General features: G+C 40.4%; 1 protein-coding gene across 2 annotated transcripts in view; it reads right to left on the reverse strand.

Annotated features, from left to right (window-relative positions):
- Window positions 1-631: 631 nt before the first annotated feature.
- LOC135225236 (amyloid protein-binding protein 2-like) overlaps window positions 632-27,603 on the reverse strand; it is a 277,676-nt gene continuing 250,704 nt past the window's right edge. For both annotated transcript variants that reach the window (XM_064264566.1, XM_064264565.1), the window contains exon 12: window positions 632-1,461. In XM_064264566.1, coding sequence (XP_064120636.1) covers window positions 1,232-1,461 — 230 coding nt within the window. In that variant the 3' untranslated portion in view covers window positions 632-1,231. The remainder of the gene's footprint in view (window positions 1,462-27,603) is intronic.

Raw genomic sequence — 27,603 nt, forward strand, 5'->3', positions numbered from 1 at the left:
TAACAACTATCGACCATACCACATTGAAAACACCGATTCTCGTCTGCTCACTGAAGTTTAATTACGATTGGGTCTGGTCAATACTTGGATAGGTGACCTTCTGGGAACACCAGACGCTGTTGACATCTACTACACCTTTCGCATCCACAATTAGAAACATTGGGGCTAGTCAGTACTTGGATAAGTGACTTCCTAGGAACTCCAGATGCATCTAGGAGACATCTTTTGCATCCATGATTCAAGCCTTGGGTTTACGACTTCCCATCGTTCTGTCTGATTTGTCAGAAGATCAACAGTTTATGAACATTCCGTTTCTAAGGACCCTAATGGCTATCAAGTGCCCGAGGGCCTTTTGCATTGCCACTTATATACAAAAATTAAGTGAGAGTAACTAGGAAAATCACTACTCATACAAACATCAGCTAGTTAACAGTTTTCCACTGGCCAATCTCTTCCTCACTGTCAAGCTACATCTGCAGTTAACTTACCTGTTACTATAGTCTAAATTCCAGTTTTTAATATTTGCATCATTCTTTATTACAGTTAACAGTCATGCATTTGTGAAAACATGGATTTTGCACAGAAACATCAGCTCTGCCAAATGATGTACAATGACTATTAAAAGACCAAAATATTACCTTACTTTATTAATGTTTGTCTATGATACACACATTTGTGATTTCATCTCTTAAACATTATTGCTAAAATAGCTCAGAAAACCCTCCTTTCCATATGGAAATAGGGGCATGTGAATGAGCACTGAAAACAAACTCTAAACACAACAACAAAACAGGGCTGACCTGAATTCTTGCCTAGTAATGGCAATCTCCCAGTCATTTTGCACAAATTGAAAGTGGATGTTTCATCAACACACAGCTGTTGCTGCAATCTTGATCAATGCATTAGTCATTTCTCCACAAACACAAAAAGCAGGTGGAGCAAGACCCCAGAACACAAGTGTACTAGAGAGCAGCAATCTGACCAACAACTCTGTGAGTGTTCCCAATTCTATGTCTATTTTGGAATGCCAATTTGAATTTGAATGAGATTAACTCCATACACAAACAGTTCCTCTAACAGGCACCTGTCACTGGTTGAGTCACTTTAGAACTCTCCTAGCCTTTCAATAGTTGAGTGACATACACTCTACTTACCACATAACAGCTGAGTAATAAAACAATGTATCTTTAATATTGCAAAGAAATGTTCTGCAGCATGTAATCACTTTTATTTACATTGTCATAAACTGATTTACAGTGTCTAAAACTCTGAGAGGTTCACTTAGTTCAACGAACGGAGAAGTTTGTGTTTCTTGCGCTTCATCACGTAACAATTTCCAGTACGCTAAAATACCCTGATATTTGAAACATTTCTCCATATTAGCCTGGATGGAATACACTCGCAGCAGACCCCGGTAATCATATTCCAGTCCTGAGTATGCTTCACCAAAAAGTTTCTTACCTGTGGAGAGAAAAGAAGGAAAAAATTACAATACATTTCAACAATACATATCTACAGAAAACTTCTTTATGAAGAGATAAAATATTTAACATTCAAGCTTTATGAAGAGATAAAATATTTAACATTCAAGCTCCTGCTTGTTAACATATCAGTTTGATTATCTGGTGTGCATATTTAGTGACACGTTTAGTGAGACTAAAAGAATGCAAATAAAACAATGGTTATGTTGAATAAATTCTGGAAATCAGACAGATTAACATTTCCAGAAAGTAAGATTATAGTAAATATGTCTAGTGTGATCTCTTTTGCTTTATGGAAATGCATTATGGTATAACAATGAAACTATATCTACTAAATTTTGAGAATTTGCGAATAGGTTTTAATAACAAAAAATTTAATGTTTGAAATGATGAAATGATACCATTAGGGAAATTACAAGGGTTCCATATGTAGATGAGGTAATGGTGAAAGGGAGATGGAGATGGCCTAGACATGCCCTCTGCACAGCAGAATATTACATGATAGTGGATAGTGCAGCTGGGATCCTGTGGGTACCAGATGAGTTGGAAGAACCAGGTCTACTTGGATGAGAACAATGAGCCAGGAGGCTGGAGATGAAGGGAAAAATGTAAATGTGAAAAATCAAGAAAAATAAGGAAAGACATGAGTGGCACAATTTCAGAGTCCTTCGTTCTCTTGGTGTAGAAGAGGATGGTGTGCAAATTTATAATTTGAAAAACAACACACAAATCAATAGCTACAACACACTGCATTTTCATTCATGGTAAAAACTGGTTGTACCATAAACTCTCAATAGCTACAACACACTGCATTTTCATTCATGGTAAAAACTGGTTGTACCATAAACTCTCAATAAGCACTAGTCTAGACAATGCAAACTGCTTTTGCTATGATGCATTAAGAATGGCTGTTATAACACTTACTAAAACACACATACCCAAAATGTAATTGATTGGTTTTTTAAAACAAAGGGGATGCTAAAAGAATTTTCTGGTGATGGTTAAGGTAATGCCTGAATACTAGTTTTTTTTATGGAATCCTAAGCTATATTATTCAACATAACTAAAGACACTACACAAATTAAAAGTTACTATCAAAGCTGGAAGATGAACTGAAAGAATGTCTATTATCAAGCTTTGATATTTAGAAAATTCACATTTCAAAACTGAGATGCAAAGGGGTATTTCTTATACCTATAATAAAGAAACATATACTAATGATACTGGTTATTTACTAGGGCTATTGAACATAATATAATATGGGCAACTATTTTTACCTGGATTTTTAGACTTATATAAGTCATAATTAGCTTAATTACTGCTCTAATTCCCAAGACAGGAAGCTTCGGAAGTCTTGAAAACAAAAGAAGGAAGGCTAAAAAATCAACCAATCCATGGATTCATAACTACTTATGAGAAAATATAAACAGCATGCCTCTTTCTTTCTTGTCTTATTGAAGGTTACACATACAGTATACAAGAGCTGAGTGGGGAGGGCTGTGAGGGCCCTAATCTGCAAGATAGCTTTCACCTTTTATTGGCTCAAAAGCAATAATTTTATGTAAAATGTCATTACACGTCCTTTTGTTTATTATTGCTTGTGAGTGGCTGAGTACTACAGAGGGGTTAAGATGGGGCTAAGTGCTTACTAGGTGGGAGGACTGGGAGAGCTGAGTGGGGAGCCCTGGGTGGGCCATTGTCATAAGAGTGAAGGAAGACAACACCAGGACCATCGCTCATCTGAAGAACCAAGGAGTCACAAAATTATAGTGTCTCTATGTAGTCTGGTGATGGGCAATCTTCATGTGTGGAAAGCAAAATGAGGTGGAAATAGTCCCAAGGTTTGCCCTGAGGTAGAATGTGAAATCAGACTTTTTCAGCAAGAGCTACACTCTACCTTCCGAGTGGTCTTTTGATAAAAAAAATTTGCAGAAATTGTTGCAAGCTATAGGAAAGGCCCTTAATAGAGATCTGTTTGCTTCAAACTTGAACCAGAAACATTTTTATTAATGTTCAGTTCATCCACATAGAGCAGCACAATAAAACATATATACAACATACAGCTGGGATAAGCTAGTTTTTGCTTTCCTGCCTTCTGCTGGTCTGCTTTGGCAGGTTCTGCAGAAGCTGAGGTCTTTCTACCAGACCAAGATAATTTTAATATCACGTCTAAGACCTCATCACAATTAGTTTGCTTATCTGCTAATTCTGTAATAATTCTAAAATAATTCAACTTCACTTGTGGAGACTGTACCTCAAAAGACTTAACATTAAAGGTTTTCCGTAAACTGCTTGGGCAACCTTTATTAGTTCATGTGAAACAAGTTCATTTGTTGGTGTATATATGGATAGCTGTCAATTTCACTTCCTTTATACCCTACTGCAGAATTCTTTCTTCATCTTTGTATGTGGCAGAAACAATTTCTGCAGTCAATTATTCCACAAAATTTTGAACCTAATTGTACAGGAAGTCCCTGGTTAATGGCCGGGGTTCCGTTCCAAAGGCATGCTGATAACCGAAAATCACCAATTTTTGGTTATCAACGCCTCCGTTAAGTATGTATCAGCACCAATACCAGATTATTGGCACTGATAAGTGGAAATTAGCCCACATCTGTGCAAAAATATGTGATTTTCATCCGTAGACAAGCCCTGTAAAACTGGATTGCCAATAACCAGGTACTGTCTGTACTGATGTAGCTGGTCCATGGAGCTTGAACAGTAGTTTCAACATTTGGAAAGGGGAGTTGCTTGTAGTAATGTTCATTCAATGAAATAGGATCTTTCAGTATGTAGTTCATGACTCCCTTACCTCCACACCACCTCTTTCCCTAAAGACAGGCTTTTCATTGGCCCTCTATATAGGAAGAGAATGGCATGCTCTTCCATCCCATGTTACCCACAACAGAGATTGGTAATCTTTGGGTCTTTCCTTCTCTCCTGATTTTGTGAAGATTCAATTAACAGGTTTTCAGGGTAATCTAATAACTTTTTTGCTATCCCTGCAATGGTCATTTACAGTACTGAGAATAGTCTTCTTTGTCCAGCCAGAGAGGTTTGGTATTCACGAGAACTAAGAATTTTTGATTGAAAAACTTAAGGCTCTTTGTTTTTACAAATCAATAAAGGAGGTTCAACTCAATGACTAGTCTTGTACTGATCTTGGCAGATTATTCTTCAAGCCTATTAATCTACTTTTAATAAGTCCTTCTTATGAGACATCTGAGAGATTAATTAAGACCAAAACCCAGTTTCTTCCTCCTCCTCCTGTTCATTCGAATACATTTTTCATCTGTCGAGACAAAATTCTGGGGTTGCAGTGCACATGCATTTCACTTGGATGATTAGTTCCTTCCATGTGCATAAGTCAAAATACTCATGATACACACCACTCTTTCACTTTTTAAGTTTCCAGAACTTGTTTCCTGGCCTTCTCTTTCCCAATATGATATTAGATCCATTAGAATCTCACTGCAGCTCCAATTTCTCACACGCTCCCAACCTAAATAATAATTCAGTTTAATTATGACTGATAACTTACCATGACAATTCGTTTCTATGAAATAAAATTCTTCATACACATTCACCAACTATAATGAAGCGGCCTCCTCTCAGTCCCCCACTTTTGTCCGTTTTGCAAATTATAAATAAAAGACTGATGCCAGTTTTTTCTAGCGATCAAAGATTTCAAGGTACTTATGAGGACAATGTAATTGATAACTTAGTATACTTCTGTCTTAAGACTTCAGAAGCTAAATGTTAAGAGAAACTGAGACTGTGAATTCAGGCTACTTATGATTTATGGGTTTGTATGAATTATTTTTTCTATTTCATATAATCTACAATATATTACTTAAAATACCCGAACCAGTAGTTCGGACAGTCTAAGCTAAGAGCTACTACTCAGATTAACTAAGATAGTAGCAGTAGACTCGGACTGGCTGGAACAGACTACGAATATAACCACTTATTAGGCTAAAAGGTATGACCCAATTATCCTGGCTATAACATCTTAGGTTACAAGTGCCCTACTTAGGCTTGGCTACCTTAAGTGGCGAAAGAAAGACATTCACCTCTTCCTTTCGACTTGAGTTTCCATTCGACTTCATTAAGAAGAATGCTTCTACCGTACTTTCGAAGGAACCAAGCTTTCGATTAACTGTAACTACTTGTGTAAGAGTCGAAGCATTTGGTCAATATTCTTATAGGAAGAAACCAGCTTATACCAACAAGTATATAAAACATAGGAATTCTTCTTACCTGTAAAGGTTTGAAGTTTTCTGGAGTCAACCCAAAGTATGCTAATTCCCACCATTCAGGCTGCATACGATCACTAAGAGGTATCCATAACCTTCCACCAATCCGTGCATTTTACGTGTTGTAAAACGGACTCTACATGACTAGAACAAGGTAATTCATACACTTTCGTATCCTTTTTCAAACCAAATACCATGTCAATCCCTGAGGGAAGCATGCTGGCAGGTGGCTCTGTGCTCCCGAAAGGTTATTGAATTGACTAATCAAATCAATTACCTCCTCATACGAAGCCAGAAACTCTTGGTTTTCCCTTCCCTCTGGTTCTAACGCACTGTGCTCAGCCACAGGAGATTTAACTCACTCCTACCCTCTGACAAATGTCCGGGTGCGTCATGGTCGTCTGACCATACGGCCACGGCATCTTTGATCTTTAATGGCTACTGGTGGCTCGATCTCGAATAGTCAGTAGGATCTGAGAAGGTATCTATCTGCATACATCATAGCCGACCGACCATACGGCCACAGCATCTTTGATCTTTAATGGCCACTGATGGCTCAATCTCGAATAGTCAGTAGGATCCGAGAAGGTATCTATTTGCATGCGTCATGGTCATCCAACCATACGGCCTCAGCATCTTTGATCTTTAAAGGCCACTGATGGCTTGATCTTGAATATATATCGACAGTAAGATTTGGGAAGATATCTGTTTGCAATCCTATATACAAATATGAGAGCAATTTTATCATATTGCATTATTCTGACGCCTAGAGTCCATGGAAAACGTTTGTAAAAGCATCGGCGTATGTATTAAGTTCAGCAACGGCATTGTAGTCTCTCTTAGACTCTTTGTAGTCACCACTGGCAACCCTGCGTCGGCCGCTAGCCCAGCGACCGTTGACACTTTCGCTTGTTCGGACTCTTGTAAACGGCTTCGTCCGATTGCTTTGAGCTTACCAGCCACTTACTTCTTGATTTTCTTGCTGATTGGGCTGTGACAGTCCTGGTTCGAAGATGAAGAAGAATTTACTCATCTCCTCTTGTCCCGAGGATCAGTCACGAAATCCCGTATCCTCCAACGCTTGACTGGTACACTCAGGGATGCCATCGAACTTAGCTATGACACCACCTAGAGGAAGAAGACGAAGACAACAAATCATGCCTTTTCTTTTTGTCTTACTTAGCCATTTTCACCTCTTGCAGCCAAGATCAAGAGACCCAACCTTCTGTGGCATTTCTACTTTACAAGGATGTGACAGTCCTGGCTCGAAGATGAAGAAGAAATTATTCTTCTCCTCTTAGCACGAGGATCAGTCACGAAGTCCCTGATTCTAGCCTTTCCCAACTCTTCACTGCAGCCACACTAGACTAACTTTCCAACAATCACTTGTTTGACAATTACAACTACTTGTGCTTTCATATAATAGGGATGTAACAATCCTGGCTCGAAGATGGAGAAGAAACTTCTCTTGGCTCTAGGATCAGCTATGAAGTCCCTATTCTTCCAGGATTGGCATGAGAACGCACTGGCATCAAAGCCCGTCACCTAAGCTTGTTGACGCCTAAGCGGAAGGATACAGAGGAAAGACTTGTCTCTTTTCCATTTTGTGACTTATATCTCCTAACGCTTGTAATTTCTCTCAAAAACAATGTGCATTAAAAATCTCCAATCCAAAAGCATAGTTGTAAAGTGCTCTTGTACCTCGAAATGAAAATGGAAGCATGTCTTCGCGTAGGCCGCAGCTGTGAAGTGACATCATGGCGGTTGCCATGTTTATGACGTCACTGAGCATCTCGAATGTGAAGCCAGCACCCTACCAGAAGTGCAAGGCTGTTAATGTTATTCTCGTAGGCATAGCAACCTGGCATTAAAGGCTGCCTTGTTGCACTATCTGCTTCTTTACAGATGGCGACGCATCCGACCACCATTCAGTGCATATCAGGATAAAGGAGACATCCATCACGAGGGACCCTGGATGGCAGCATGACTTTATACACCAAACCAACTGTCCTTCTTGGGTTGGTTCTCGTGATAAGCCTAACGCCGACCGCACACCTGCATCCTCTCTACCCACGTATCTGGAACGAAAACAAGATGGCGATGCACACCTCTCCCCGCAGGGAAAGGAGCACACAATTAGTCATAATTACTTCCCCAAAAAAAAGGCACAATCCAGATACATCAAAGCTTTGGATTACAGGCAATCCATATGAATATGCGATATTCCAAAGCACAGGTAACAAATTAACCGTATCTTAAGAGTTTCTTCATCTACGACTTACTACACGATAAATACCCCGACATCAAAACCGTCGAAGAAAATATCAGGGTGTTTACAGTAAGTCCTCGGGTTACGCTGGTCTCGACTTACGATGTTTCGTGGTTACGAACGCGCCCCCCATAAAAATATAAAAAAATAATATTTTGCGTCGTTCCGTCTTACGCGGTTTAGCGTCGTAGCAACGTAAACAAAACGCGAACTAGTTCCGGGCGCACGGCGGAAGAATACGCTTTGTGGGGGAGAGGACCCCCCCCCCGATTGTCGCTTCGCTACGCTCATTCCTCGCCCATACGCCATTTTGGTTGTTTACACTGCCTCTCTCTCCCTCGTGTTGTATCGTTTTTGTAACTTTTTGCTCTTTGTTATGGCTCCCAAGCGCAAGGCGGACTCTTCTGATGGTAGTGCATCGAAGAAAAGAAAGGCCATCACCATGGAAATTAAAGTGGACATTATAAAGCGATCTGAGAAGAAACGCCAACAAACATTGGCCGCTCGCTTGGCCTTAGCCGTTCGACCGTTGCTACCATTATCAAAGATAAAGAGCGCATCGTTGAACATGTGAAAGGATCTGCTCCTATGAAAGCGACAGTGATAACTAAGCAGCGTAGTGGTCTAATAATTGAAATGGAAAGGTTATTGGTGCTTTGGTTGGAAGACCAAAATCAACGGCGTATCCCAGTCAGCCTTATGGTGATTCAGGAGAAGGCGAAAAGATTGTTTGAAGGCGTTGAAAAAAAAAAGGGGGAGGGAAGTGAAAGTGAAGAGTTTGTGGCTAGTAGGGGTTGGTTTATGCGATTTAAGGCTCGGGCCAATTACCATAACCTTAAATTGCAAGGTGAAGCTGCTAGTGGGGATGAGAAAGCAGCGAGTGAATTTCCTAAAGCGTTGTCTGAGATAATTAAGGAGGGGGTTATTCTGCTCAGCAAGTGTTTAACGTAGACGAGACAGGTTTGTTTTGGAAACGTATGCCTAACCGCACTTACATCGCCAAGGAGGAGAAGTCAGCAACCCCGGTCATAAAGCCAGCAAGGAGAGGCTAACTTTACTTCTTTGGGGGTAATGCTGCTGGCGACTTCAAACTGAAGCCCTTGTTGGTGTATCAGGCTGAAAATCCAAGGGCACTCAAGGGCATTTGGAAGGGTCAACTACCAGTAATTTGGAAGTCCAACAAGAAGGCATGGGTGACACTTGCAGTGTTTTGAGGACTGGTTCGTAAACCATTTTGTTCCAAGTGTGGAGCGGTATTGCGCCTCCAAGGTATCCCCTTTAAGGTGTTGCTAGTGCTGGACAATGCCCATTGACACCCTGCCCAGCTGGGAGACTTCAACCCTAATGTCAAGGTGGTTTACCTTCCACCTAATACCACGGCCCTTTTACGCCTATGGACCAAGGAGTGATTGCTTCGTTCAAGGCCTACTACCTACGAAGGACAATTGCTATGGCTTTACAGGCAACTGAAACCAAGAAGGACTTGACTCTGAAGGACTTTTGGAAATCCTACAACATCCTGATGCTGTAAAGAACATTGCTAATTCCTGGGAGGAGGGTTAAGCAAACAAACGAATGGTGTCTGGAAGAAAATTTGTCCTCAATTTGTGAATGATTTCCATGGGTTTGAGGACACAGTTCAGCTAGTTGTCAAGAACGTTGTTGCCCTGAGTAGGAAATCAATTTGGAGATGGAGGTTGATGATGTTACAGAGCTGCTGGAGTCTCATGGCGAGGAGTTATCTGCTGAGGACCTGATACAACTGGAGAAGCAGATGATAGAGGAAGAAGCAGCACCCACCCCAGAGCCTAAGGATTTCACAAGGCATGGGACTTGATAAGAGGTTTTGCAGAGTTGCAGCAAGCGTTGTCAACTTTTGAGGCTCAGGATCCCAACTTGGACAGGTTCACTAGGGTTTCCAGAGGCGTCATGGATTTGATGCAGTGTTTACAAGGAGATCTTGGATGAAAAGAGGTCGCTCTCTGTTCAGACTAACCTGGAGCAGATTTTTAAGAAGGTAGAGAGGCCTGCAGGAGATCCTGTACCCTCTACCTCAGCTGCCTCTGCTAATCCAGACTCGCCTGCCCCACAATCTCCAGCACCTTCTGAATGTTCTGCTAACCCAGACTCACCTGCCCCAGTATCTCCAGCACCTTCTGTAGGTTCTGCCTCACCTAAAGACTCACCTGCCCCAACATCTCCAGTAGTATGTTCTGCCTCACCTCAAGAATCACCTGCCTCAGCATCTCAGTACTAGTATGTTCTGCCTCACCTCAAGAATCATCTGCCTCAGCATCTCCAGCAACTTCTGGAGGTTTCTTTTTCTCTCACTAACCTCCCCCAGTCTCTCCAGCACCGCAGCTTCCTCTCCCCAGTGTGCAAGCCAATCAAACTAATAAAGGTAAGGAATTGTTCTCTCGTTGTTATTGATAGGTATTTACATTAAATCATGTGGTATTTTTCAATGTTCCGACTTACGCTGAAAATCGTGTTACGACGCATCGTAAGAACGGATCAACGTCGTAACTCGAGGACCCCCTGTATGCTTCTTGTGATATCCAGGAAGTCTCGCAGCATGAGAAGGCTTAATGTTCACATACTCTGGAATTCCAAACAACAAATTGAAAACCACAGGAGGCAAACTAAACCGGCTTTAAAAGGATGGAGCAAAGCACGTCCTCACTTAAAGGCAGTAAGGAAATAACTAACGGGGTCACGAGTTAATGAGGGGTATGTGGGTGGCTCCACATGTCTCGTGACCAAGCACAGATGCCAATAGTCCCTTGCGTACACAATTATTTTAAACTTTACCGGTTTCCAGCTGGCGCTGAGTATTTATCCTAATGTTAAGACCGAAGGTTTGTTTCGTATATGAACAAATAAAAAATCCATATGGAACTAGTGTCGACTTAAAACCATCTACAGAATCATGGCCATGCATACCAAAACCATGTAACAATAAATATACTGACATTTGAACACAATGCATTAAAGAACAAATATCAATTTACATACTGAACTTAATGCAAGGTTAGGTTCCAGAACTCCCCGCAAGGGGAATTTTCGCATAAGTTTGGCACGGTCTCTAAAAAGGCTAATAAATGCTTGCTTCTACAGTTTGAACACTAAATATGACCCTAATCATACTCCCTAAATATTAAAGCTAACTTTTAAATGAAATTAGAGTTACTGTAATCTCATTTAAAAGTTAGCTTAATACATTACCTATAAAAAAAAGAAATAAATGGTTGGTAAAAATATAGGAGTGTGTGAAGATTATATACATTCATCATATTTCTCTCTTCCTTCCCCCTTCTGACCAGCCAATCTATTTTTAGAAGTCTTCTCAACCACTTTAAAGAAACTTTATTATGTCTCTTTCTCTTTGTTTCTGAAATTCCTTTTTATGAACAGTGCTTTTTCTTTGGACAAACACAACTCTTAGTTACGTGTCAGTTTTAGAACAGGCATTTACAGTTCTAGAAGTTAAAGGTAAAAATAGAAAAATTAAAAATGATCTACACTACAGCCAACTATGAGAGAGAGAGAGAGAGAGAGAGAGAGAGAGAGAGAGAGAGAGAGAGAGAGAGAAAGAGAGAGAGAGAGAGAGAGAGAAATTCCCTATAAAAGTTAGCTTAATACACTATCCTTAAAAAAGAAATAAATAGTTTGTAGAAATAGAAGATTGTGAATACTACATATGCAGAGAGAGAGAGAGAGAGAGAGAGAGAGAGAGAGAGAGAGAGAGAGTGACCTTACCTTACCTTACAGACCTTACAGACCTTACATCTTGTTCGGGTTGCCCCAGGTCCCTCAGTGTGAGGCACCTCTAATGTCTACCAGAGAGTTGCTAGTACATCTTCCGGTATATTTTGCATCTTCCAATCTTGGATGGTCTGGGATGCAGTTTAGATATTTGTCGAGCTTATTCTTAAACACATCTACGCTCACTCCTGATATATTCCTCAGATGAGCTGGCAACGCATTGAATAGGACGCTGCATTATCGATGCTGGTGCGTAGTGGATTAATGTCCTGTGTGCTTTCCTTATTTTTCCTGGTATAGTTTTGGGCACTATTAATCTACCTCTGCTTGCTCTTTCTGATATTTTTAGTTCCATGATATTTTCTGCTATTCCTTCTATCTGTTTCCATGCCTGAATTATCATGTAGCGTTCTCTCTCCTTTTCTAGACTATATAATTTTAAGAATTGTAGTCTTTCCCAGTAGTCTAGGTCCTTAACTTCTTCTATTCTAGCTGTAAAGGACCTTTGTACACTCTCTATTTGTGCAATATCCTTTTGATAGTGTGGGTACCATATCATATTGCAATATTCAAGTGGACTACGAACATATGTTTTATAAAGCATAATCATGTGTTCAGCTTTTCTTGTTTTGAAGTGCCGTAACAACATTCCCATTTTTGCTTTACATTTTGCCAACAGAGTTGCTATTTGATCATTGCATAACATGTTCCTATTCATCATCACACCAAGGTCTTTAACTGCTTCCTTATTTGTGATGGTCTCATTATTAGGTCCCTTATATGCATATAGCTTTCTTTCTCTGTCTCCATAATTTATTGATTCAAATTTATCAGAGTTAAATACCATCCTATTTACCTCTGCCCAATCATATACTTTGTTAAGGTCTCTTTGTAGAGCGTTCCTATCTTCATCACAAGTAATTTCTCTACTTATTCTTGTGTCATCTGCGAAACTACTCACTACCGAATCCTTCACATTATTGTCTATGTCTTCAATCATAATAACAAACAGTATTGCAGCTAACACCGTACCTTGCGGCACACCGGATATTACCTTGACTTCATCAGATTTCTCGTCGTTTGCAATAACTATCTGTTTTCTGTTGTGTAAAAATTCTTTTAACCATCTTCCTACTTTATCCACGATATTGTGTTTTCTAATTTTCTTCGCTAATATATTATGGTCTACTTTATCAAAAGCTTTTGCAAAGTCTAAATAAACCACATCTGTTTCATTTCCGCTTTTCATATTTTTGAATATGTTCTCACGGTGGACTAACAGTTGGGTTTGTGTACTTTTCCGGGTACGAAACCATGTTGTGCCTTTATTAAACAAATTATTTTTTATTAAATGTTTCATAATATTTTTCTTCATTACCCTTTCATACACTTTCATAATATGTGATGTTAGACTCACAGGCCTATAATTACTTGCCTCTAGTCTTGATCCACTTTTGAAAGTAGGGGTAATATATGCTAATTTGTGCTCATCATAAATCTTGCCTGTATCTACACTTTGTCTTAATAATATTGCAAGTGGCTTTGCGATAGAATGAACTACTTTCTTTAACAAAATAGCAGGAAAATTGTGCAGGCTATTTCATTAATAGCCTGCACAATATCAGCTTCATTAATATCTATGTCAGCTAAATATTCACTATTTTCATCCCTTACTTCTATATCATTATCTTCATTTTCTATTCTAGGGGTGAATTCTCTCTTATATCGTTCTGCCAGTATGTTGCAAATTTCCTTTTTTTCATTCGTTAATCTCCCTTCAATTCTCAGAGGGCCTATTTCTATTCTTCTTTTATTCATCTTCTTCGCATATGAGTATAATAGCTGGGGTTTTGCTTGATATTTAATAGGGTTTTTTCTTCCAAGTCCCGTTTTTCATTTTCTTTTGATTGTATAATCTTTTGTTTCTGCATTTTCTATCTTACTTTTTAGTTCTATAACTTTCCATGCATTTTTTTCTTTTGCAAGACCTTTTTTCCACTTTCTGATTTTCTGGAACAAGATCCTTCTGTCTCTTGGTATGCATGAATGATGTTTACTTTTCTTCTTCGGTATATATTTTTCCACTATTTTCTCCAATATTTTATATAATATCTCCGTATTTACCCTTATGTCATCACTTACGAAAATGTTATCCCAATCTTTGTTTAATTCTTCATTAATTTCTGACCATTTTATATTTTTACTGTAGAAGTTGTATTTTCCATATCCTTCCCACTTTTTCATTTCTTGCTTATCTCTATTTTCACTTGCTTTGGAATGAACTGTTAATTCTATGACATTATGGTCTGAAATATTCGCATTATAAACTATTATTTCTTTAACATAATTCATCTCGTTCACAAATACTAGGTCTAAAGTATTTTCCTTTCTTGTTGGCAGGTGATTTATTTGTTGAATGTTGTATTCTAGTAGCATATCTAATAGCTTTTCAAATTGCCTCTTATCTTCTGCACTACTATTACTCTCTTTTTTATATGTATAAGTACAACCACAATCTCCTATTCGTTCTTTCCATTCTACGAAAGGAAAGTTGAAGTCACCAGATAGGAGAATAGTCCAGTCCTTGTGATTTCTACATATATCATCCAATTTTTCAATTATTAAGTCAAACTCTTTAGTATTAGGAGGTCTATATATTACTATGTTCATCAATTTTTCAGATTCAAATTCTACCGCTATTAGTTCACATTCTGAGTTACTATATTTCTCATATATTTTTCCTTGTTTTTTGTCTTTCCCAGCAGAGAGAGAGAGAGAGAGAGAGAGAGAGAGAGAGAGAGAGAGAGAGAGAGAGAGAGAGAGAGAGAGAGAGAGAGAGAGAGAGAGAATTATCCAAAAACCATTGACTGCTAATCTGGCAACACTCCCTCCCGTCACATTACTCTACATATTTGACAGCTCTGGACTTTAAGCTTCTGTGGAGTTAAAAAGAAAAATGGGAGAAAGAATTCTTTATGTGTACGCATCACTTTGCTATTACAGTTATATTATAATTTCTGGGCTCAGCTCGTGTCGGCCTATGAAAGGATCCTTAATATCATTCTTTCTAGGTAAATTAATCTAAAATTACCAGAAAAACAAAATTAAGAAAATGTCAGTAAAACTGACTCGCTCACTCTTAAAAAGAAGTGTCGGTATGGTAATAGGGGCGAGTGGGAACACTACCACGAGACATTCACCAATTAGAACTTCCAATCAGAATCCCCACAAGAGAGAGCTGATACCAACGGGCGATGCGGCCGCTACTACTACTACTAGAGGACGCCACGGACAGCAGCGCCCCTAGCGGTCATCCTTAATCATTAGCGCTAGCGTTCAGACGCATTTTCTTTGTGCTTGTGCCTTTTACGGGATATTTTATCACCATCATCATGGAACGTTCTGCCATCGCAACGGCTAAGTTAAGTGCCTCATAAGTAATGTTTTACTGTATTTTTGTCTTCCGGGAACCAGTATTTCCTTCTAATAGGTCATATACGGTTTCCCGGTTGTCTCGTGGCGGCGCCATGCTGCCTCGTTAAGAATTCCGGTCCTCCATACTGGGAACTTCTTATACTTATGGGCGTTACTATATTACGTTCATCGTTTTTTACATCGAGTTTTAGCTAGATTAGCCCCTTTACCATTTCTCTTAGTTTGGTATTTAGGGCTATATTTTATTGTTCCAGCCCAGCATCCCGGCTCTTGCTCTTCATCGGCTATCGCTGGCTCCGAGTAGCTTCTGTTCCTCGGAACAGTTTTGCCTCCTCCTGGGCTTTCTTTTTCTTCTACTAAAAGTGTCTTTTCCATCTTTACGATGTAATTTTATTCTATTTAGGGGTGTTAGGCTAGCCTAGTGCATGTCCCATGTATTGGTACAGCCTGGTTCACGTGGCCCTCCCACGGTTGTGTTGCTGCGCGGCTTAGGCCACTTGCGGTCACGTGTTCCATCGCACCTTACCCTTCCCCTTCCCTCCCTACCAGGTATAGGGAGGCGCTGGGGGACCCCTTGGTTGTCATGACAACCTCAGTTGCCTTCCTTCCTCTCTCTCTGAGGTGGCCAGGGGTTCCTCCCAGCGGGGGGTATAGGGCGACCACTCATAGGGTACCGAGTCTCCGAGCGGGTAGTTGTTGAGACGGGGAGGAGTAGGCCAACTGCTACGACCTAGTCAGTCAGCTGGTGGAGGGGGTAAGTCGATTATAGGCTTCTTTATCAATTTACTAACAACTCTTAGACATAAGTTGTTAACCCCGTTCCGCCATTAGAAGCTAATCTCACCTTTTCTTTCAGGCTACTGGTGTGAGGGAGGTCGCCCTTGCTACCCTGAAAGCGTGGTCGGTGGGCGGCTTGGGAAGAACGCCGCCAAAGGCCACGCCTTTAACAGCCTTGACAAGAAGCTGGCCGTCCAGATCTTCCCTGCGGGCAAGTCAACAGGGTATGTTGACCCCTTGTCCGCAGCCCCTCTCATAGCCTCCATCCAGCAAGATATGCAGCAATCTTTCGGGGTCGTAGCCACACAGGAGTCGGTCCCAGACGTCGCTACCCTGGACCTCAACATCGAGCCTATGGCGGTAGGGGCAGAGGATTTGTTGGTTGAGGTAGGTGTGTCGGGCGCCCAAGGTCTTTCCTTGGGCGTTCCTGGATCTTCTCCTGTCCCTTCTTCAAGCGCTTCTTTCCAAGGCTTTGTGGGATCTGAGATCCCTACCCGCTCTCCCGCTCTCTCTGTACCCCCAAAGGTGAAGGGACAGAGAGAACCGAAGACTCTAACTAAGACGACTTCTAAGAAGTCATCTTCGTCTTCTTCGGCTAAGAAGTCTTCGACTTCTTACGCTGACGCGGTGAAGGCCAAGCCGAGCTCTTCTCACTCGAAGAGCTCTAGAAAGGCAAGGCTTCTAATGGAGAAGGCTCGCGCTCACACCCGAGCCAACCCAGCCCTGAGGCGCCAATTGCCTTCTCCAGCCTCCACCGCATCCACTCCGGTAAGCGTCGGTGGGAGGAGCGGGACCCAGCACCTTTGATCCCACTGCTTTCTCAGCAGTGGTGATGCAACAGGTGGGCGAGATGGTCGGCTCGCAAGTCTCCGCCCTGGGGACGAAATTTGAGCAGATGTTCGCACAACTGTCGAGCACTCTGTCTCAATCAGGCCAGTCCATCCAAGATCTCTCTAACAGAGTTAGGGAGAATGAGGACCGAGTAGCTGGGCTCTCTCAGGTCCCCCTTCCAGTCTCCCCAGTGCCAAGTGCTGGTATTTTCCAGCTCCCGCCATACGACTCTCTGCCAGCTTTCTCTATGGAGAACCCATGGAGAGTAGCCGCCTACGCTCCATTTAAGGATGGTATGATCTCTATCCGGAGTGTGGAACTCGAAGGATTGAGGACTTCGAGTTTTATCCTCCGGGTTTGACGCAGCCTTTCATCGGCTATGCTAGGCTGACCGTAGCGGGCTCTTACTAGGGAAGACAAGATCTCTAGGGAGGATGTTCTCGTACAGGTTAAGGGGATTTTCATTTTTTTGCCCCAAACGGGGGGAAAATGGGTTCACTGCCTTGAGGACTGGGAGTGCAACAACACCAAGCTCCAGGCCTATAAGAGTCCTTTCACTATTTTTGCGACGGAAGAGGAGGCTTTCTCTTCCGTTCGCCACGAAGATAGTAGAGAGGACTCTTCAGGCAGTCCTCAAGGATGAGCCCATGCCACAGCTAAGGGAGTCGGAGTCTACTTCTCCGCTCTTCCTAGCTTTTGGAGAATTGTGGGAGAACTTGCCAGCCACGTTCACGCTTGGCAAGCTCAAAACCCGGACTGCGCCATGGACCAGTTTCGGCGGAAGCTTCCAAGGCTGCTGATTCCTTGATTCAGGCGGAGTTCGACGCGCGAACTAGGTTTGGCAGGTCCCTCAATTCACTGATCATAACGGAGATGGCTGCCTCTCTCTATTGCTACGGAACCTCTGTTTAAGATCTTGGCCAAATCCCAGCTTCAGACGGTTCAGACGGATGCTTTCGACTTCTTCCAAGCTAGGAGGAATTGCCGAAAGCACGTTCTGCAGGAGTGCACTATTAGGCACGAGCCTAATAGACTCCTGGCTTCTAGCATGTGGGGAGCGGATCTCTTCCCAGAGTCCGCTGTAAATGAAGTACACCACGAGGCTGCTAGGCTCAACCAGAGCCTTAGAGCTAGGTGGGGTATTTCATCCAAGAGGAAGCAAGAATCCGCCCCCACTGCTGGTAAGAAACCAAAGAAGTCTGGTAAAAGGTTCCAGCCTTACCAGAAACACCAGCAACAGCAGCAATTTGTTCAGGCCGTCCCGGTTACCCAACAGGGACAACCTGCTAGTTCTAAACAGAACCAGCCCATCTCCTGCTGTCTCCTCAATCACAACCTTCGACCTCCTACGCACTCTCGCCGGCCTTCAACCCTACGTATGAAGGTCAGAGCTACCCTCCCTTTAACAAGCAATCGAGAGGTAGGGCGAGAGGCTACTTTCGCCAGCGTGGCGCAGGAAGGGCGACAAGGAGCAGGCAGTTCAGAGGAGGGCGTGGTGGTCAACCCGCCCATCAACAATGAGGCTCCCCAGGTAGGAGGGAGGCTGTTCCTCTTCCGTCACAGGTGGGGGTTCAGCAATTGGGCACAGAGCATAGTGTCCAAAGGATTGGGTTGGAGTTGGATCAAAGATCCTCCTCCAATCAAATCATTCCGCCAAATACCATCAAAGGAATTGACAGATTACGCGGAGGAACTCCTTCAGAAAGGAGCTATTGCGAGAGTCAAGCATCTAAAATTTCAAGGTCGCTTATTCAGCGTGCCAAAGAAAGGCTCAACAAAAAGAAGGGATAATCTTAGACTTGTCAAAGCTAAACTCTTTCATTCGTTGCGACAAGTTCAAGATGCTTACCCTCTCGCAAGTAAGGACCTTACTTCCGCGTGGAGCCGTCACATGCTCCATCGATCTTACAGACGCATACTATCATATCCCTATAGCCAGACACTTCCGCCCATTCCTAGGATTCAGGCTAGGAAATCAGACATTCTCATTCAAAGTGATGCCCTTCGGTCTGAATGTAGCCCCCAGGGTATTCACGAAAATAGCAGAAGTGGTTGTGCAGCAATTGAGAACTCAGGGAATCATGGTAGCAGCATACCTCGACGATTGGTTGATCTGGGCACCAACTGTCGAGGAATGTCTCGAAGCCACCAAAAAAAGGGTAAAGGTTCTAGTTCACTTTCTGGAACATCTGGGGTTCCAGATAAACAAAACGAAATCCAGACTTACCCCGGAGTCTCGTTTTCAGTGGCTGGGAATCCAATGGGATTTGTCTTCCCACAATCTGTCAATTCCAGTGGCCAAACGGAAGGAAATAGCAAAATCTGTCAGGCAATTTCTCAAATGCAAACAAACATCAAGGAGAAACCAGGAAAGAATCCTAGGGTCCCTTCAGTTTGCTTCGTAACAGATATCCTCCTGAAAGCAAGGCTAAAAGATATAAATCGAGTTTGGCGATCGAGAGCAAACACCAAATCTCGAGACAAGGTTGTCAGTAATTCCACAGATCCTTCGCAATCAACTCCGTCCATGGTCAAAAGTAAAGAACTTAGCCAAGCGAGTACCCCTTCAATATCCCCTTCCAGTGTTAACCATTCACACGGATGCCTCCCTGTCCGGGTGGGGGGTGGGGGGGATATTCTCAGTTCAAACAGGTTCAGGGGACTTGGTCAGTTCAATTTCGCCAGCTCCACATAACGTTCTGGCAAGCAATGGCAGTATTTCTTACCTTGAAGAGACTGCTTCCCCGAAAAAGTCTCATCTAAGGCTAGTTTTGGACAGTGCAGGTTGGTAGTTTCATTGCATCAACAGGGGGAGGGGGTCCAAATCCAAGCATGTGAACCATGTCATGATAGCCATCTTTGCCCTAGCAAACAAACACAAATGGCATCTGTCCCGCCACTCACCTGGCGGGGGTAAGAAATGTGATAGCAGACGCTTTGTCCCGGTCAGTTCCTCTGGAATCAGAATGGTCCCTAGACGACGGGTCATTCCAGTGGATATGCCGGAGAGTCCCAGGTCTCCAAGTAGATCTCTTCGCCTCATAAGCGAACCACAAGCTCCCTTGCTATGTGGCCCCCAACCTGGACCCTCTGGCTTATGCCACGGACGCCCTGTCGTTAGATTGGGATCAGTGGAGGAAAATTTATGTTTTTCCTCCAGTGAACCCCCAATCTTCTCTTGAAAGTCTTAAGCAAGCATGAAGGACTTTCAAGGGAATTGTAGCTCTGATTGCACCGGACTGGCCCAAGAGCAACTGGTATCCTCTTCTTCTGGAATTGGGTCTCCGACCTCAACGGATTCCCAATCCCAAGCTGTCACAATCAGTACAAATTGAGGACTGTGTTCGCTTCCTCAGGAATTCTTCAGACCCTAACTTTATGGACTTCATGAAGTTTGCGGCTAATAAAGATGCTAATATTGATCCACAAAATATTCTCTTCGAATCAGATAAGAGAGAGTCAACCATTAGACAATATGACTCAGCTGTTAAAAAATTAGCATCCTTTCCTGAAAGAATCAAACACTACAACCATGACAGTTAATCTAGCTATATCCTTTTTTCAGATCCTTGTTTGAAAAAGGTTTAGCAGCTAGCACTATTACTACTCATAAATCGGCTTTGAAGATCTTTCAGTTAGGTTTTCAGATAGATCTGACTGAATCTTATTTCACGTCTATTCCTAAAGCCTGTGCTAGACTTAGACCTTCTCAAAGGCCTACTGCAGTTTCATGGTTCTTAATGATGTCCTCAAACTAGCTTCAGATACTGACAACTCGTCTTGTACATTCATAATGCTTCTTAGAAAGACATTATTCTTATTAAGCCTAGCTTCAGGAGCTAGAATTTCAGAACTGTCGGCTCTATCCAGAGATGCGGGTCATGTGGAATTCCTCCCCTCAGGAGAAGTTCTGCTTGCTCCGGATCGTAGTTTTTTAGCTAAAAATGAGGATCCTCTTGCAAGGTGGGCCCCTTGGAAAGTCATCCCACTTCCCCAAGACCCTTCTCTCTGCCCAGTATCAACTTTAAGAGCCTTTCTATCTCGTACATCCTCAAGATCCTCAGGTTCTCTCTTCATGAGAGAAAAAGGTGGTACTTTGTCAGTAAAAGGTATTAGACAACAAATCCTTTACTTCATTAAACAAGCCAATCCTGATTCATTCCCAAAGCACATGATATCAGGGGAGTAGCCACGCCTCAATTAATTACTTTCAACATATGAACTTTGAGGATCTTAAAAAGTATACTGGATGGAAATCTCCGACAGTCTTTAAACGTCATTATCTAAAGTCCTTGGAATCTTTAAAATTTTCAGCAGTAGCAGCGGGAAACATTGTTTCTCCTGATACTGTATAGTAGTCGTAGTACAGATCCAGGTCTCCTTTCTACCTACCTCATCCAACATGCCTCACCCTATCGCCATGCTACTCGGATATCCTAGCCTTAGCCGCTGAAATCATACTAGTGGATTGTCCCTTATTTTTTTTTGCTAGGGACATCCACACTTTGTACTGATAATGTACTTCAGTGTACCTACCCTTATTTTTATGCTAGGGTAGGACACAATGTGTTTTGTATATTTTGTAAATAATTTATCTAAGTAAATCTATTTTGTTAATATTACACTGCATTATTATAATTTTACTAGTTTACGTAATTTTAAGTACTTTACATTACTAACGTTCTTTTATGTTACTGTTTAGAATAAGTTAGGCTTAAGTACTTAGTTTATATGCTGTAATTGATTTACTTATATTATATCCCTCATTTTACAACTGCTTTTCATTTGTCCTTTTTCCATCTGTCTGTTTCTCTGGTACTCTTTCATAGGCCGACACCGAGCCTGGAGCCCAAGAAAAGGGATTTTGACGAAGGAAAAATCTATTTCTGGGTGATTGGCTCGTGTCGCCCTATGAACCCACCCTGTATTGTTTACCCCCCCATGCAGGACAAGATGTTTTTAGATTAAGGATGTCCGCTAGGGGCGCTGCTGTCCGTGGCGTCCTCTAGTAGTAGTAGTAGCGGCCGCATCGCCCGTTGGTATCAGCTCTCTCTTGTGGGGATTCTGATTGGAAGTTCTAATTGGTGAATGTCTCGTGGTAGTGTTCCCACTCGCCCCTATTACCATACCGACACTTCTTTTTAAGAGTGAGCGAGTCAGTTTTACTGACATTTTCTTAATTTTGTTTTCTCTGTAATTTTAGATTAATTTTACCTAGAAAGAATGATATTAAGGATCCTTTCATAGGGCGACACGAGCCAATCACCCAGAAATAGATTTTTCCTTCGTCAAAATCCCTTTATTATTATTACTATTATGTTATTACATATTTGAAAGTATTAATAAACATAGTAGATATAGTAGATGTAGCATAGATGTAGAGAAGAAGTGCTTACTTAAAAATGAAATGGAAAGGTTATTTCTATAAAATACTATTATGAATTGTGTAATTACTACAGTTATATTATTATTACTAGTATTAAAATAAACACAGTAGATATAGTAGATGTACCAACCAAAACAAATTCTTTCTCAATCTCAGTGAGAGAGAGGTTACGAGAGAAGAGAGGAAGGAGGTAGAGGAGGAGAAGAGGAGGGGGAGGAGAGGAGAGAGAGAGAAGGAGGAAGAGAGAGGAGAGGAGAAAGAGGAGAGGGTAGAGGGGGAATTTATTAATCTTTTATTTATTTTAATTTTTTTTGGCTATTTAATTTATACATAAAAGCTTGAAAACTTATAAAAAAATTGAAAAAACACCTTTGCAGGGTTTCTCCAGGATTCAAAAATGTTGCGGTTGCGTTCACGTGTCTGTGAAATACTTGTGTCTGATAATCAGTTAGGTTCCAATGAAAAGTTTGTGCTACAGAGAATTCATGCAACTCAAATCGTGTAAGATTGAGGTATTACTGTTCAAGTTTGAAACTTGTTTAGTAATACCTCAATCTTACACAATTTGAGCATCAATAATACTGCCAAGTCAAGCATAAAAGAAATTGAGGATATTTTTGTAAGATGGTAGTGTGATAATGTGCCACAGTAACTAGAACACACTAGTTCTTGAAGAGTGGACAGTTGAGGTACAGTGAATACCCGCTATTCGCTGACTCACATATTCACAGATTTCTCTCTGGAATATAACCCCCATTGTTCGTGGAAAATTCGCCTGTTCGTGGTATTTTTCTATGAGAAATATCCATAAATTCCTGTTTTTTTTTATTTCATCATAAAATGCACTTTTTGTGATAAAACCATTTAAAAAACCTGGTATAAACATTTTTAGTGGTTTTTCTTGAGCTTTAACTAACAAAATAGTCAGTTTTAAGCATTTTTATTATAGAGGTTTCAACTAGCTATTCGTGGGGGGGGGGGGACCCAATCCCCCGTGTACAAGGGGGACACTGTCTTTAGTGTTCTTACCCCACTGAAATAAAGTTGTGGAAGGTTGTCAAGCATATCATTTCAAGAAAAACTACTGAAATTCAAACAAAACAGCTTTTTAATAGTGGTAGAACATTAGATCTAAAGCATTGCAGTACTGACGCTATCATCATCCAGGAATCAAAGGTATCAGCAAGAATTGCCAAAAATTAAAAATTCTGTAGCTCTGGGATGATATGGTACTAATTCATCAATATTTTTCAATTTTGCTGGAGTTCAGTCTCATACCTCTACAACAGCATTCACTCACTTCCTGATATCCGTTTGGGCAAATTCAGTTTGCACTCCAGGTGAGTGAATAACCACGAGTGTTGCAATGTCCTTATACTTTACTATCTTGTTTTACTCAATCAACAATTATGTCACACGTAAAAATTAAAACCCACATTGCTCTTTCAAAATTACCTCGAGTACAGATCAAAGTTCACTAAAAACACCGAAAACAAGCCTCTGTTGTCTGTACAATAAAAATTGAACAAGATCAAATAAGTTGCTTCCAACATAATACAGTAGTACCCTGATTCACAAACACAATTCGTTACAAAACTTTGTGTTCCAAAATGTTCATGACCAAGTTAATTTTCCCCTTAAGGTTTAATGGGAATAAAATTAATCTGTTCGTGACCCATACAAACCACCAATTAATCTGTTCGTGACCCATACAAACCACCAATTAATCTGTTCGTGACCCCTACAAACCACTATAAATGATATATTTCATGTTTTATTTTACACAGATATTAAAAAAAAGTGTGAAAAACCTTTATATATCTAATAATATACATACCATAATTTATATTATAGTTTGACAGATCTAAACTGAGAGATTGCTTTCTTCTTTGGGTAAGAACCCTGTTGCCACATCTACCAGTATCCAGTTTTGAATACCTTACTTTATAACACATGAATCAATAAATCGGTAGTTTAAAGTTTTTTAGTATGTTTTGCTGAACTCAAGTGTTCAAATATTGTGATTATAATATTATTTGTAAATAAAATGAGGGATCGCATTTAAAAACGTGACAGATTTTTCAAAAGACGGTGTCACTTTTCCTGTTACCTTTGACAGGTGATATGCAGGTGGGCCAAGCCTATTAAACCATGAAGTTTAAAGGACTTATCTCTTGAGCTACCCTTTGGATAAGCCCAACCGCCCAGTCTAGCTGAGAACTCTAGGGCCAAAAAGAATGACTTCTTGGCTTCTTTAGGTTACCAAGAACAATAGTCAGTAGGGAAATTAATTAATTCCTACAGAAAGCATGCTGTGAAACGGGCAAATGCAGTTAAGCATTCTGAAAACTTGCAAACAGACGATGCTGCAAAGGATATCTGTTGTTGAATTAAGATCATCTGACGACATAGATTCTTCATAATGTACATTTTGTATAGAATCATATTATCACAATTCCTGTGATAATTATTGTAAATAAATTATTTCTCTCCCAATGATGAGTTTATGTGCTACAACCTTATAAAAAGTAAAAATTGTTACACACATTAGATTTAGGAGTTATATCATGGTCCAGACCACGAGTGAAAAAGGAAATGAAATTTAAGCAAATCATAACTTGATAAATGAAAAAGAGGGGGAAACCTAAAATGAAGAGCAATGAAATGCAAAATATTACAAACTTGTTTAGGAAATGGATAGCATGGCAGACGGAAAATTCAAATAGTAAAAAAGAATAAATAAAAGTAATCTACTGGCAAGATTATAAGAAAATGTTATAAGACATACATACTGAATGGTAATTACCGATTTTTATTACTTTTAATGAAAAAGATAAAATAAAATATGTAATATAATATTCAAAATTTAAGTGTATAAGTCATAGCAAATACAACAATAAATAGTCTTAAAAGTAATAACCAAATAGAATGGGGATCAAGTTTACGGATTAGGATTTATACGGTCAGTTTCATTAGGTACTGTCCCAAATATTGCTTCGCTCGGAGATGGCTGAGGACTTAAGAAGGGGACGATATAAAGGTTAGGATAGAACTGGGAACAGAGTTTTTCTCAAGGAAGTAAACAATCTATCAGTTTAGATCTGTCAAACTATAGTAAACAAACACTAAAACATTTAAAAAGTGAACACTTACATTAGCTGACATGATTTCTGGCTTGATGGACGTAACAATTTTGATTGGATGGTATGATCAAGAAACACTGGACATCATTCCATTTTTTTCATCACGAATTTCATCAGTTCACTGCTGGCATCAGTAACTTCTTCCCCATCCTCCTCATCATCAGTTGATCGCTCTAGAGCAAGCTCCTTCTACTGCTCTTTGTGGAGTTGTACAAGTTTGTTTGCGGTCAAATCCTCTGCATTTTCAGAAACCAGTTCTTCAAAGTCTTCATCATTGACTTTCAGACCCAACTGTGGCTCATGGATACAATTTCCTGCACAATCTCTACATCAAAGCCCTCAGTCACGGTCAGTTACGCATTCGGGCCAAAGTTTCTGCCACACAGAATTTAATGTGCAGTAAGTGACCTCATTCTATGAGTTGTCGATGAGGGTTATGCAGTGAAAAATAAAGTGCTTCTCCCAAAATTTCTTCAAAGTTAATTTTGTATCTTCAGTCACATGGAAGTATTTAGTGAAGAGCACCATGGTGTATAATTTCTTAAAATTACAAATGACTTGTTGGTCCATGGGCTGCAGAATATGGTGGGAGACACTTGAACTGTATGAAGTCATGTTCAATGCTGTCAACCAAGTAGGGAGGGTGTACCAGGGCATTATCCATGACCAGAAGGCACCACTGGGGCAGCTTGTTTGCGCTTAGGTACTTGCTCATGGTCGATGCGAACACTTCGTTTAGTCACTCCATACCTTTGTATCGGTCCTCCACATTACAGGCAGTCTGGCCTTATTCATGTTGTGTTACTTAACCCTTAAACGCCGACTGGACGTATTTTACGTCGACATACAAAAGTTTTTTTAAAAATTCGTGGAAAAATAATTTTAGGCCTACCAACCGAAAACTCTTGAATCACGCGCCTTGGGGGATGCTGGGAGTTCACGGATCAAGGTGTTGTTTTGTTTACAATCGTTACGCAGGCGCGCAAGTGCGAATTTCTTGCCGCACTAAAAGGTATCTGTGACACATCTCGGAAATTATTTTGTCACTTTTACATAATTTTGGTACCATTTTAAATTAGCCGTTACATGGAGTATTATATATGAAAATGTGTACATTTTTATGTAGAATACAACAAAAAAATACTCATGATTGTAGCTTTTATCAGTTTTGAGATATTTTCATATAAATAACGATAAGTGCCAAAATTTCTACCTTCGGTCAACTTTGACTCTACCGAAATGGTCAAAAAACGCAATTGTAAGCTAAAATTTTTATATTTTAGTAATATTCAATCATTTACCTTAATTTTGCAACTAATTGGACGTCTCTAGCACAATATTTCGATTTATGGTGAATTTATGAAAAAACTTTCCTTACGTCCACGCGGTAACTCTTCCGAAAAAAATCATACATGCGATTGTGGTAATGTTTGCACCATTTTAAATTAGCCGTTACATAAAGTTTTATATATGAAAATGTGCGAAATTTCACGCAAAACACAACTAAAAACAACCCATGGTTGTAGCTTTTATCAATTTTGAAATATTTTCATATAAAAAATGATAAGTGACAAATTTTCAACCTTCGGTCAACTTTGACTCTACCGAAATGGTTGAAAAAAGCAATTTTAAGCTAAAACGTTTAAATTCTAGTAATATTCAATCATTTACCTTCATTTTGCAACAAATTGGAAGTCTCTAATACAATATTTCAATTTATGGTGAATTTATGAAAAAAATAACATTTCCTTTATGTCCGTGCGGTAACTCTTCCGAAAAAATCATACGTGCGATTGTGGTAATGTTTGCACCATTTTAAATTAGCCATTACATAAAGTTTTATAAATGAAAATGTGCGCAATTTCATGTAGAATACAACAAAAAATAATTGAAGGTTGTAGCTTTTCTCATTTTTTAAATATTTGCATATAAATCACGATAAATTGAAAAAACCACGTTCGGTCAACTTTGATTCTACCGAAATGGTAGAAAAATGCAATTGTAAGCTAAAACTCTTACTGTCTAGTAATATTCAGTCATTTATCTTCATCTTGAAACAAATTTGAAGTCTCTAGCACAATATTTAGATTTAGGGTGAATTTAAGAAAAAAACTTTCCTTCCCTCCGCGCACGGATTCTCCGCCACAAATCTCCGAAATGCGTACGTTCCATTCTTGGAATATTTGCTCCATTTCACTTATTTGGGCATTTCATAGAGTTTTATATACGAAAATGTGCGCAATTTCATGTAGAATAACAC

This window comes from Macrobrachium nipponense, chromosome 13, assembly GCF_015104395.2.
Source record: "Macrobrachium nipponense isolate FS-2020 chromosome 13, ASM1510439v2, whole genome shotgun sequence".
NCBI lineage: Eukaryota > Metazoa > Arthropoda > Malacostraca > Decapoda > Palaemonidae > Macrobrachium > Macrobrachium nipponense.